The sequence below is a fragment of the Olea europaea genome, unplaced genomic scaffold (genome assembly GCF_002742605.1).
Source record: "Olea europaea var. sylvestris unplaced genomic scaffold, O_europaea_v1 scaffold1540, whole genome shotgun sequence".
NCBI lineage: Eukaryota > Viridiplantae > Streptophyta > Magnoliopsida > Lamiales > Oleaceae > Olea > Olea europaea.
This window is the reverse complement of record NW_019232992.1, coordinates 163,747-177,232: the sequence shown is the minus strand read 5'-3', so window position 1 is coordinate 177,232 and position 13,486 is coordinate 163,747. Positions and strand designations below refer to the sequence as shown.

The window sequence follows — 13,486 nt, the reverse complement described above, 5'->3', positions numbered from 1 at the left end:
ACTTTCATGACTTTTCCATGTTTTCTTTCTTACAAAAAAAAAAATAAATAAATAAATAAATTTTTAATTTTATTTTTTGTAATTGAAACAAATTCTAAAAACAATTGTAAAAGAGTATATCCTTTAAATTGACAATTTTTATGAAAAATAAATTTAAACGAACACCAAAAAATATATGATTTTTGGATATATTTTTTTTCTTGGATTTTTTTTTTTTTTGGCAATGGAAATAAATTCTATGAACAATTTTAAAAAAAAGATATCTCTTAAATTGACAATTTTCATGAAAAATAAAGCCAAAAGAATACGAAAAGACACTTTTATTTCAACATTTTTCAGGTAAAAAATTATACCAATGAAATACAGTAATTGACAATTTTCAGTAAAAGAATTTCTAGGCAATCCAATCTCTTGAAATTCGTTTTCTTTTTACCCAAATTTCATTCTTGCAATCAAACGAACCCTAATAGATTTTAATATAATAATATATAAATAAAAAATAATAATTGGGATGGACTTGGACAATGGTTGGTTTATTTTGCCATCTCATAATATATTAGGTTTAGGACGTTCTATTCATAGCCCCCGTTTGATGCCCATTAAAAAATGTTCCTTGAGTAAGTTTAATTTTGAAATAGTGGATTTTGAAAATTGTATAATTTAAAAGTAAAGAAAAATTTTGAATTTATATGAAAAATATTTTATTATGAGAATTTATAGTTGAAAATGAATTTTAGAAAAAAATAATAATAATTTTTGAACAATGGTAGACAAGCGTAATACCAAAAATAATATTAAAAAAAATGTATCAAATTTTATTCATTTCTAAGAAACAATAGAATGGTCGATCTTGACAAATATAAATTGCAAAAAAATAAAAAATAAGTGACAAGGGCAAAACTGAAAACTTTGAAATAATATGGGAGATTTCTGTAATTTTTTTAAAAACAAAGGAGTGTCTCTGAAATTATTATAAACCTTTAAATCCAACAATAAATTGTCTATCGCAAAAACCCCCCCCCCCCCAAAAAAAAAAAAAAAAAAAAAAACCAACTCCATATTACTCATTCCTCTCTGTCTTCTGTGGCTGCATCTTCAATATTCGGACTAGAGAGTGATCAAAACCTGCCCTCCCCTCGCTGCCTTCTATAATTCTTACCAATTGATATATGAAATAAAAATTCCAGAACATTATTCATCTTCGGCAAGGTAGAATATGAATAACCGTGTACCAACTTGAGCATTTCATGCAAAGACTTCACGATAACAGAAATTCAAATCTATTAATCACAAGCTGTGTGGGAAATGAAAACCTATAAACTAAAATGTATTCAATTTACACGACCAGATTTATTAGCTCCATGTGTCAAATCTCAAGAACTTCATTTCCCAGATTGTGCTACGCTACCAAACATTTCATATATTCTCAAGAACATAACTCAATTTCAGACTTGTAGAAACCATGTCTTCAGATGAATTGCTTCAGAAACTCTGTAGCAACCAGCCTCCCTCTTGTGTTCACGGATAATTTTAATTCACTTATTTCTTTATCAATATCCTGCCGTTCAAAGAAAGAAAGGAGTTGATTAAATAACCCTTGCAGCATATGTATTTTGGGGGATCGGGATCGGATCGGAGTGCCATGTGGCATTATATAAACCATTATGTAAATCTTTGATATACATATAGCAAGGTTCATGTTTTAGAATTATATTGGTTGTACAGAAAGGATGATCCAGAAGCAGTGCCAGAAGATGAGTTGAAGGGAAATGATTTGATAAAAAAGTTGATTGTGTTTTAAACTATCCAATAATAGAGTATCATGGCATTATATAAATCTTGATGCACATGTAGCAAGATCCATGTTTTAGAATTATGCTGGTTGTACAAAAAAGGATGGTCCAGAAGCGATGCTGGACTGGAGGAAAATGATTAGATAAAAAAGTTGATTGCACTTTAAACTGTCCAATAATAGAGTGCCATCTGACATTGTATAAACCTTGATGTACATGTATCAAGGTCTATGTTTTAGAATTATGCTCGTTGTACAGATAGGATGGTCCAGAAGCAGTGCCAAAGATGAGTTGGAGGGAAGTAATTGGATAAAAAAGTTGATTGTGCTTTAAATTGTCCAATAATAGAATGTTATGTGATATTATGTAAAATCTTAATATACATGTAGCAAGATCCATATTTTAAAATTATGCATAGAATGTCACGTGGCATTATGTAAACCTTGATGAACATGTAGCGAGATCCATTATTTTATGTAACTGGCTATAAGTTGTAACACTACAGGGACCAAAATTCAATTACTTGGGAAAAAAAAAATTAGCACTACTTGACAATAATATGCCAACAAAAGAGAAATGAGATCCTACTGTGCCAAATAAAAGCCTATGCATACTTCAAGATATGATGTTCAAGATCAGTGGATCAAGCCTCCTGGATATTACAAATTCACATAATTCAGATGAATTCAAAAAGCACTTTCGAATAATTGGTTAATTAGGTGATCAGAGGGTTTTACGGCTACTATAGATACAAGTAATTCTTGTGTAACTTCGAAGGATATTATGTAGCAAATTAAAAATATCAATACCTTTTGAGCATCCCATTAAAATGAAATAGCGATGCAACTTTCAAAAAGAAAAAAATAATAATTAAAAAAAAAAAATCTTGCATGATGAAAACAACAAGAAAGAGATCATAAAACACTAATGCTCTGTGAAGGTAAAAAAGACTGGTATCACGTTTGGTAGACAGTTTTCTTGCTATCTTCAAATTAAATTGGATATACATGTTAACAGAGGCCAACTCATCGACTTAACAAGGGAATGGTATCTACTAAACGGTAAATTTTCTGATCCTTCATGTTCGATTATCATAAGTTACAAATAAGTTGCACCAGTTTTCTCTACCCAATTATAAGTCGATGAAACGATTGTCCTTAAGGGGACAATCATGATAACTTATGATACATATTTAGCTTCTTTTCACAGAGGGAAACTTGGGGTTCCATAATACTATCTTCTTACTTTTCGAATTCTTTATTGCTCATATTTTGTCGAATATGCATTGAAAAGGAATCTCTATCCAAGCACATTTGCAAATTAGAGAGGTAATTGCACCAAAACTTAAAGCTTACCTCCATGAACTGCACAATAAAATCTATGAGTTTCTGCTTTTGCATCTCTTCACAGTGGTAATTAGTTATAAGAAAACTTATGTCATAACCCTGAAAAAATTACGCCATTGAGAAGTTCAAATTTATGAACTCTTACAAGAGTGATGGTAATGAACACTATAATCAAAACAAATTAAAAAATTATGGTGTACATACACTGCATGCATGTCTAATTTTCTCAAGGAAAAATGCAAGTTCTTAAAAAAATAATAATAATAATAATAATAAAAATTCTACAGAACTTCGTAACTTAGCAGGATGTGGATGCACCTTCCCATCTAAAGATCCAACACCTAGTTTCAACAATTCATTTAAAAATAAGCATGACCTAGGGCTACTTGTTCAAAGTGTAAGCACCACGTCTGCTCTCATTTTTAAGAATACCGAAAAAGATAATCACTCCAGGATTGATAATTTCTAGCATTACATTGAGAGCTAGGAGCATCAATGAAAACAAAGAAGTGAGGAAATGTAGGCAAAGTAATTTCAATCACAATGTTGAGAAAGACTCCTCGTACACTTTAAACTAATTACCGAGTATGCATAAGAGGGGAGACTCAGACAAGATGAATACACATTGAATTGTGTCCAGGTACTTACAGAATTTCCACTTTTTACATCCCCACGTTCCTGGAGCCCTTGTATAGCAAAATGAAGGGAGAACAGAGAAAAGGGGCTAAGTATTCTATCACATTTAATAGAAAGGGTGTTGTGGTGGAGATAACGATAGGTAAAAGTTTGGTCTACGAATAAGATTAGATTAAATTAGATTTACAAAGAGAGATTCAGTCAACACAGTCCTAGAAGCTCCATTTATTCGCACTTCTATTCTAAGAGCCATAAATCTACTTTAAGAGGACAAAGGCCACCCTCGCTCTAGAGGGGCAGCTTCATGCCAGCTATTTTGCTCTGTTTGAGAGAACTGGAGTGGAATTAGCGTGGTTCACCAGCTCTTTCTTTTGTGGAATAGTCAAGGATAGCTTCTTCCGAGGAATTTTAAAAAATAATTATAAACTACTTGACGCTAAAGGATTTCAATTTATATCAAAAAAGAAATTAAGCTCTAATTTTCTAGAAATAACCTACGAGGACATATTGACCATAGAAGAAAAGTATAGTGATGGCTAAAACATAATCTGAAACAACCAAAACCTTTTGACGACATGGTGACATCAATGTTTTTTGATCAATAATTGATCAAAAAACATGATTAATGCAAGCAATTTTTTAGAGCATACTTACTGATCTAGGCATCTCTCATTTTCATTTTGCTATACATAATACAACCTATAATGCTAATGGTCATTTGTCAAAATTAAATAATAGCGAAGAATAAAAATGTGCATTTGATACAAAGTTTATTCCGGCATGAAATTTTAATCTTAAACCATGAAGATTCTCCAATGTAACATCTGCTTTTCATGTCAGTGCACTTTCTTCTTCCGTAAGATATGAGTTAGGCCATACATTCCGCAACAATTCCTATAACATCTGTGTTTTTATTTCTGAAGTATGCTATGAAGTTAGAAAATCATCAGATTGAAACAAAAAAGAAAAAAAAAATATGTACCTGTACTGGCTTTCTCCTTAACACTTGAAATGCTTCTGCTCTCATTGATAAAAATCTAAGGAACTTCTTCGTCAGTATGTTTTCAAGTTCATCTGCCTGCTTTACCTATCCAATAACATCAACAAAATACAAACATAAGGGCATGAAAATTTGTGAATTTTGTATTATTTTTTAGGGCTCTGCATTGCCCCATAAGGATATCAAGAGCTCTGAAAAATCCTTCATAATAAGTTGAGCTCAGTTATGACAATTCTGAAGAAAGATACTCCTGGAATTCGTGTAAATTTATCTTGCACCAAATGTTGCAGGTAAAAAGCATAGCCAAGTTGTCAGTGTTTTCAGCTTCTCAGCAAATACCTTTGCTGTACATCCTCCTTGTCAAACCACCATAACCTTTTTACCTTGATAGTTTATAAACTGACATGCTCTGTACCAACTTGAGAATTGGAGTCCCTTGTTAGATTTGTCCCAACACTCCTTGTCAAAATATACTAAATAATACTCAGTAAGACTCGATGACTCTCAATGTGAGAGGTTTTCTCATTAAATAGAACCAAATCAAACTAAATATGGTAAAAGCAATCTATCTATATATAGTACAATATAATTATAATATAGCCGTAATCTTTGATGATCTTCGTAATCTTTATTTAACCTTATTAACATCCCCCTCAAATTGATGCCTATACTCATGAATCTATGACGGCGACAACACTTCTACCCACGAAGAAGAAATCCAAATTAGAGCAATCTGATAAGCCCCCCATTAGATACACATATTCTAGAAGACATAAGAAGGTGGTAGCTCCAAGTGGCAGGAAAGCAGTAACAAAATCAAGTGGCTAAAACAGAATCAGTTACTTGGACCGGAAGTTCTATATAAACGGTAGAGAAATAAGCTTTTAGGCAGGTAGGAAATTGAGTAAGAAGTAGGAGAGATATAGCCCTCTCGAATGGCTTTGTAATTGCTTTCATATTGTAACCCTTGCTTAGTAATACAATCAATCGTTCAGCTATTTGTCTCATTAATTCCCAGTACCAGCTCTTGAAACTTATCAATTAGTATCAGAGCACTGATCCTGATGGCTCAAAAAAAAACTGAAGGTCGAGTGAAAATTATGGAAAAGGAGATGGAGGAAGTGAAGGCAAGTTTGTAGCGCTTACCAGAATTGGAGAAATCTATGGGGTTTTTATCTCAAAATATTGTCCGCATTCTGCAAACAATGGAGGCAACCCAAAAAACAGTGGCATCCTTGGCCCTCCCGAAAACAATGGTTAACGGCCCGGTAGAAGAGAGCGGAGACGGAAGCCTCGCTAAACGGTCCAAACTTCTAAAGAACCACTCTGGTTCTATGAACAACCGTCGAAATACGAAACATGGGAAATGGACAGAAGAATTAGGCGAGGCCAGCTATGGGAAGGGGACAGCCCCATTGGAGGCGGTGAAGGATGACAGCAATTGGCGGCAGATTCGAAAGTTGGAGATGCCAATATTCACCGGAGAAAACCCGAACGCCTGGCTGTTTAGGGCGGAAAGGTATTTTGAAGTGAATGGCTTAACAGAATCAGAAAAGAAGGGGGCAATTGGGGTGTGCCTCGATGGGGATGCTCTATCCGGGCTCCAGTGGACAGAAATGAGGGACCCATTTCGGAATTGGGAGCAATTTCGCCAGCATTTGCTGCTACGCTTCCAACCGACACTGGACGACAGCCTTTGTGAAAAATTCTTAGTCGTAAAACAAGAGGGAACGGTGGCAGAATACCGACGTAAATTCGAAGTGCTGGCAGCTCCACTCGTGGGGATTTCTGAAGAAGTACTGGAAAGCACCTTTGTAAATGGGCTCGTTCCAGAAATACGGGCTGAAGTCCACCTACATAGGCCCAGTGGGCTGGGGTCCATTATGGAAATTGCACAAAGAGCAGAGGACCGAAACAAGATTCTCCAATTGAGGGGGTCCATGACCCAAAAGTCTCCTAAGACTAATTTAATAGCAAATCGGGGAGATTGGAAAAAGCTAGAAACCTTCCCCACCAGAACCGTGACCGTGGGAGAGAAGCCCACGATCCACCGATGGGAATTTCCAACGAAGCGGATGACTGACGCTGAATGGCAAGCCAAGAAGGATAAGGGGCTATGTTTCAAATGTGATGAGAAGTACACGGTTGGCCATCAATGCAAGAATAAAGAGCTGCGTGTCCTACTGGTTGAAGAGAATGATTACAACGAAGAGGAAGAGGTTGGGAAAAGAGAGGTGCCGCTGGAGGTCACAGAGAAGGTGGAGCTCTCAATTAACTCGATTGTAGGGTTGACAACACCGGGAACAATGAAGGTGGAGGGCAGAAGGTTACTGTGCTAATAGACTGTGGGGCAACTCATAATTTCATATCATTGGGATTGGTTCGAAGGATGGGGATTCCGACCACGGCGACTTCGCACTATGGGGTAGTACTGGGTTCAAGGGAATCGGTCAAAGGGAAGGGCATTTGTAAGGGGGTGAAGTTAGAGATGCAAGAGCTTACTGTAATTGAGGATTTCTTACCCCTCGAACTGGGAAACACAGATATAATATTGGGTATGCAGTGGATAAGTAGTCTGGGCGAAATGGTAGTCAATTGGAAATCACTTACTATGCGATTTCAGTTGGGAGGTGGTAAGGAGCTTAAAAGGCGACCCGAAGCTGAGCCGAACAGGAGTGTCGCTAAAATCACTGATGAAGGCCCTTCGACAGGAAGGGGCAGGTGTGGTGGTGGAATTGTGTAATTTGCAACCCCCTCAGAGAAGAAGGAAGGGGCGACTAGGCTACCTGCAGAAATCCTACAAGTGTTAAAACGGCATTAGCAAGTCTTCGAGACTCCCAAGACACTGCCACCAATGCGGGACGTCGATCACTCCATCCACCTACGGGACGGGATTGAACCAGTTAATGTTCGACCTTACCGTTACCCACACATCTAGAAAAATGAGATTGAGCGGTTGGCACAGGAAATGTTGGAGGCATGAATCATTCAGCCGAGCACTAGCCCTTTCTCGAGCCCCGTGCTATTGGTAAAGAAGAAGGATGGGAGCTGGCGGTTTTGCGTGGATTACAGAGCATTGAACAAGGCTACCATCAAACTAAATATGGTAAAAGCAATCTATCTATATATAGTACAATATAATTATAATATAACCGTAATATTCGATGATCTTCGTAATCTTTATTTAACCTTATTAACATCCCCCTCAAATTGATGCCTGTTGCAATCATGAATCTATGACGGTGACAACACTTCTACCCGCGAAGAAGAAATCCAAATCAAAGTAATCTGATAAGCCTCCCATTAGATTCAAATATTCTAGAAGACATGAGAAGGTGGTAGCTCCAAGTGGCGGGAGAGCAGTAACAAAATCAAGTGGCCAAAATAGAATCAGTTACTTGGGCAGGAAGTTCTATATAAACAGTAGAGAAATAAGCTTTTAGGCAGGTAGGAAATTGAGTAAGAAGTAGGAGAGATATAGCCCTCTCGAATGGCTTTGTAATTGCTTTCACATTGTAACCCCTTGCTTAGTAATACAATCAATCATTCAGCTAATTGTCTCATTAATTCCCAATACCAGCTCCTGAAACTTATCACAATCATCTACGACAATTAGTAACGATGAGAAACCAAGAACAACAAAAGTGCAAAAACAACCAAGAACTATTCCAAGAACATTCCAAAGCCACTCCAGAGAATTCACACCCCAAGAAGAACTTTCAAAAGAAATTCACGAAGTGTGCCGATATACACAGTGAGCTCTATCTGTCGGGAGAATTCAGTCGAACACATAATTTATGTTCTGATAAAAGCTCTAATGCCAATACATCGGCCAAAAATCCAGCAATATATCGCTAACCAAGGGCTATAGTTGAGAGATATCCCACGGAATAGCTACTCTAAAAAAAACTCATAAATGATATTCCTTTGAGAATCCAAAACTCTAACTCATCATCCGAGCAACCAAAACTCAACGGTCTGACGATACAATGTAATTATAATATAGCCGTAATCTTCAATGATCTTCATAATCTTTATTTAACTTTATTAACACTCCTTACCTATTCTCACCAGTTTAGGCTCTATGAAATTAGAGTTGTCACAACTTCTACAATATATTTGTGCATTTGAATTTTAATGCCATCATCTCTGACTTCCTCCTCCATAGACCTTCCATACCCTTCCTTAAAATCCACTTTAGAGAGACAATCACATACCCATCCCATCTCCCAAGACAATATACAGAAAAAATAACAGCCACGCCCTACACAATTGCCAGGAAATATCACTATGTGTTCCCAAGAACGGGACAAAACTAAATATCTCACCTAGTATTTTAAAGCAGGCTCCTAATAATCTTTTATACGACTTTGATGAAGTAACATAATTTATAGATGGACTCAACACATTAACATGTGACACCAAACTGCAATATGTAATTATACAGTTAAAATTAGGAATACGAGACATGAAGTTCTCATCATGGCATGATTATTATGGGAAGACTTTCTGAAACTATATGGGTGAAGTGCAGAGTTTTCTGAAATCATAGAGAAAGTTGATGAACTAGTTAAAAATAGAAAAGTAAAATCAATCAATATAGCGAAGTAACTGGAATTTACCTTAAGACTAATGCGCAGAGAATTTATAGATGTTTCTATCAAACATTTCTCAGCCTCATTTCTACAGATCAACACCTGAGAGATGGCAGTTCAAAAATTAGTCTTAGGTGTTTAACTGAGATATGACTATCAATGAAAAGTAGACAATATTAGCAAACAAAGGTCCACTCAGAAAATTTGTTTACGTTTGAACTATAATTTTATTTATACAACATGCTCAAGTACTGGAGAGAAAGAAATGGTGGAAAGCACATGAGACAAAAACTAGGACCCTTGAAGGCCAACGAGCTGCCTCTATCTTAACTCACAGACAAAGCCAAATGGCCCAAAATTTATTTTTCTGGAGACTAAAGTTATTTTTAGCTCTAAAAGACCATAAAATTCTGATTTGGTGCACTATAAGAGATGGTTGCTATAAATGCAATTTCAGAAATTCAGAATGTGACCCCAACCACTTGCATGGCTCTCTCCCACACGAGGGTAAACATGCATACAAGACATTCTTGCTTCTTAATCCTCCATCACTCCCTCTACCTAATCATCTCCCAGTTAAGACTTGGAAGTTGAGGTGGAAATTGATGAAGTTCACAGTGTTGGCCCCACCAGACTATTAGCATTTCATTTCATTATTTCCTGCTAACAGATCCTGATAAAAGATGCAAACTAGGACCTAAGTGCTTTATTCTTACTCTTCAGATTTGGGCAAAATTACCAGTCATCTATCACCCTTCCTCTTTTAACTTTTGTGAACGCTCAAGGCATCAGCGAAAAAGGGTATTAAGACCTAAGCAACTATTTGGGCCCCAGCTACCTATCAAGCCAATTGATGTCATTGAAACAAACTTAAAGCATTCAGACAACATACAGGTAGACTCATATCTGTGGCCTCAACAATTCTTAAATGCTTTAGAGGTCCTTGAACAGGTATTTGGTAATGCATTATTGATGACTCCAAAACCATCCCTCAATAGTCTTCTCGAATGCATTAGTCAAAATAGTGGATTACTAGATTTCAATATGAAATCTGAGCAACATACGGAAACTCTTACATACATTCCCCATTATCCATACCTAAAAAAACTCATGATGCCAGAATGCATCAAGTTATCTTGAATACAAGCTAGTTCAGAAAAAGAAAATTGAACCCCACGGGCAATATATCCATCCAAGCTTTTGGATTTGGGTAGTAAAGCCCATGAGAAATAATAATGAGTTTCACTTGGACAAATTCAAACAATCATCCTGCATGACCATAAGCAAGAACCTACACAACTTCAACCTTAAGTCTATGCATGGGTGGAAGGAATCACTAGCAGAAAAATTGCAGAAAATATATGCTCAAGTAAGGCAATCTTGCTGTGAGCTTCAATCCTGTGAAACTTGTACTCTTGTACTATCGCTGAATTAAGTTGAATTTTTTATATAATGGGGCAATTCTTAGAACATTGCCGAAGTAGTCGTGTTTCCGAACACTATTAGAATGATTTGGGCCAAGTTCGTCTTTACTCTTTAGTTGATCAATAAGGTTTAGAGGAAGTTTGCCTTCATTACATTGTGGTGTGTTAAGGAAAAAATTGTGCAATAAATGAAGGAAATACTTGAAAGGAAATCATGCACAAAGTAACCTTGAACCATTTACCAGGAAAAGGTCCATTACATTTGTAAAATACTGTTGCCTTAAACTTGTTGTAACTAAAATCCATCAATCAGTTTAGATACATCCTATAAAAATTATATCCAGCTTAAAATTCTTAGAGAGCATCATACTTGTGTCTTTTATATATAAATGGTATCATGACAACATATGCTCTTGCGTGTGGAATGTGAACACTGAAATGTGCATAAATATCTTAAAAGTACCAGTAAAAATGACTACATAATGGATAGCTAGCAGTCATAAATAATGCATATCGATCAATAGAGACACTAGTTCCTTGATTATCATTCTATGGATAAAATTCAAGTATAAATAGTCACATCCAAGGAAAATAAGGCTCATATATTGTGAGATGAATGGCTATATCCTATATAGTCTTTATTCTTGCCATACCCAACCTCTCCCTAACCTGAAAGATAAAGCCTAGGCATTCAATTTCAAGTCATTTTATATCAACATACTATGTTGTGATATTATATGAAAGAACAATTACAGTTTAAAATTCAACTTATAAATCCTAGTATAAATGATGACGTGTGGAAAGATAAAACGTAGCATATGGAGATAAGAAGAGTTCTTACAGGATTAAGTAAAAGTTCGGGACTGGTCCTGAAAATCATAATGCAAATGTTAAAATCATCCATGTATAATTGATACTATATCTGGACCGAGAATATATTTGAATTTGATGCTATCAACCACAAAATGCCCTGACTTCGTGGAATGGATATATTAAAAAACATTGGTCAATCCAAAAAAACATGCATATATTATGTAGATAGGTAGCATCATGTAATCCACATAAGAAAATGCATCCAGCTTTTACTTACAGCCTGTATATGCAAATATTGTAACTTTTAGTATTCTGTATTGTGCATGTTCATAGTGATATTTGAGCCACACCAATGCAAGGATTAATCACTCTAACCATACATTACTTATAACTCATTTATTAATTAACCAAGATTGTGAGAAATGAGGTCATATATCATATTGTGGTAAGTTGCAATGTCTATTCAATCATTGGATGACAGGGACTTTCTGCAACAGATCAGCTTCTACAAGCTCATTTAAGAGGCACTCCAAGTGGGCAATGCCTTACAACTGATGCATAAAAGGCTATTTGCATATCTATTAGCATTAGTATCCACTCCAATTTTCCTTTTTCGTACAAATGCTAGGGAAGATCGTGTAACTTGTACACATGACACAACACTCCCATGTGTTTTTTCTATTTTCCCCTTTTTTAATACTTTACTGGCCCGACTAATTTGAGAAATTCATTTTAAAACATCAAAAAAAAGAGGAAAGCTTGAACATTGATAAGCATATACACACAACACATACTTCAGTTCTACTTCCGGTTTGTTGTGCCTTTCAACTTCTTGACAAGGAAAATTCTGCAACAAATGAATAAAACAGAGAAATTCAAATAAATGATTGAAATAAATAACTTTTAATTAAATCTGGCAGAAACATATATATCATGACTAAGTTTCTACAGAATATTTGGAGATACAAAAATAATAAAAATCAAATTAATTCACCTGCAGGCACATCGCGGCTTCAAGAGTGTTCCGAATGCAAGTTAAATATAATCGCGATGTGTTCGCCTACAGTACGAACAACAATGTTCATAATTACGGATTAATAAAATACACCTACTTATACATAAATGAGTATATTGAATGTGTGAAGAATGTGAAGAAAACTGACCATCAATTGAGCTTGCAAAGAGATAGGTAGATCTACGATCACTGGCGTGTAAGCAAATAATTTTGTTTTAATTAAACAATTTGCTTGTGTTCCCGTCTTGGGGTTCAAGGCTTGGGCAGCTAAAATGCGCGGAGGCGGGCAATCCGCGAGGTCACCTAATTTACAGATTTGTTTTATTTTGGTCATTCAACTTTTATTTATTTCAATTTGATCATTCAACCTTTATTTATTTCAATTTGATCATTCAACCTTTATTTATTTCAATTTGATCATTCAAATTCAAATGGAATCAACTTGATTTTGTTAAGTTGTGTGAGTCGTTATCATGAACTTAGTCAAATGCACCTTCCTTAAGAATGAAATCGTGGATGTGGTTTCAAGACATTGAAAGTGTTGTTTAATGAAATATTTGAAGCGTTTTTGAAACTTGATTGTAAGCGTTTAAATACGAATTTAGTTTATTGACATTTACAATTCGATATAAAAATTAGCATATTCATCTGTAGATGTTACAAACGAGTTATTTACTTGGCAATCTATACTAGCACGATTTCCTTACAAGCCTGAGTTGTTTTATCTCGAACTTTCCAACAATTTAAAAATTTAGGAGGGTGTATTCAATTAAGACTTTTAATGACCTTATGAGATTTAAAAAGTTTAGGCGTATTCAATTGAAACTTTTTGAGACTCTCTAAAAGTTACGGTATATTCAATTT

General features: G+C 35.4%; 1 protein-coding gene across 1 annotated transcript; it reads right to left on the bottom strand.

Annotated features, from left to right (window-relative positions):
- Positions 1-1,198: 1,198 nt before the first annotated feature.
- LOC111376637 (actin-related protein 2/3 complex subunit 4) lies at positions 1,199-12,869 on the bottom strand. The gene is made up of 8 exons (XM_022999607.1): positions 12,771-12,869; positions 12,602-12,667; positions 12,402-12,454; positions 11,636-11,663; positions 9,398-9,472; positions 4,758-4,862; positions 3,149-3,238; positions 1,199-1,558 (listed from the first exon to the last, which is right to left on the bottom strand). Exons 1-8 carry the CDS (start codon positions 12,771-12,773, stop codon positions 1,469-1,471), a joined length of 510 nt encoding a protein of 169 aa, XP_022855375.1. The 5' UTR covers positions 12,774-12,869; the 3' UTR covers positions 1,199-1,468.
- Between the last annotated feature and the right edge of the window lie 617 nt (positions 12,870-13,486).

Coding starts and splice junctions, on each gene's coding strand:
- LOC111376637 (XM_022999607.1), bottom strand. Junction 4,863..9,397: donor CTCTGCGCATTAGTCTTAAG/GTAAATTCCAGT, acceptor GTTATTGGATAG/GTAAAGCAGGCAGATGAACT. Junction 3,239..4,757: donor TAAGGAGAAAGCCAGTACAG/GTACATATTTTT, acceptor TAATTTTTTCAG/GGTTATGACATAAGTTTTCT.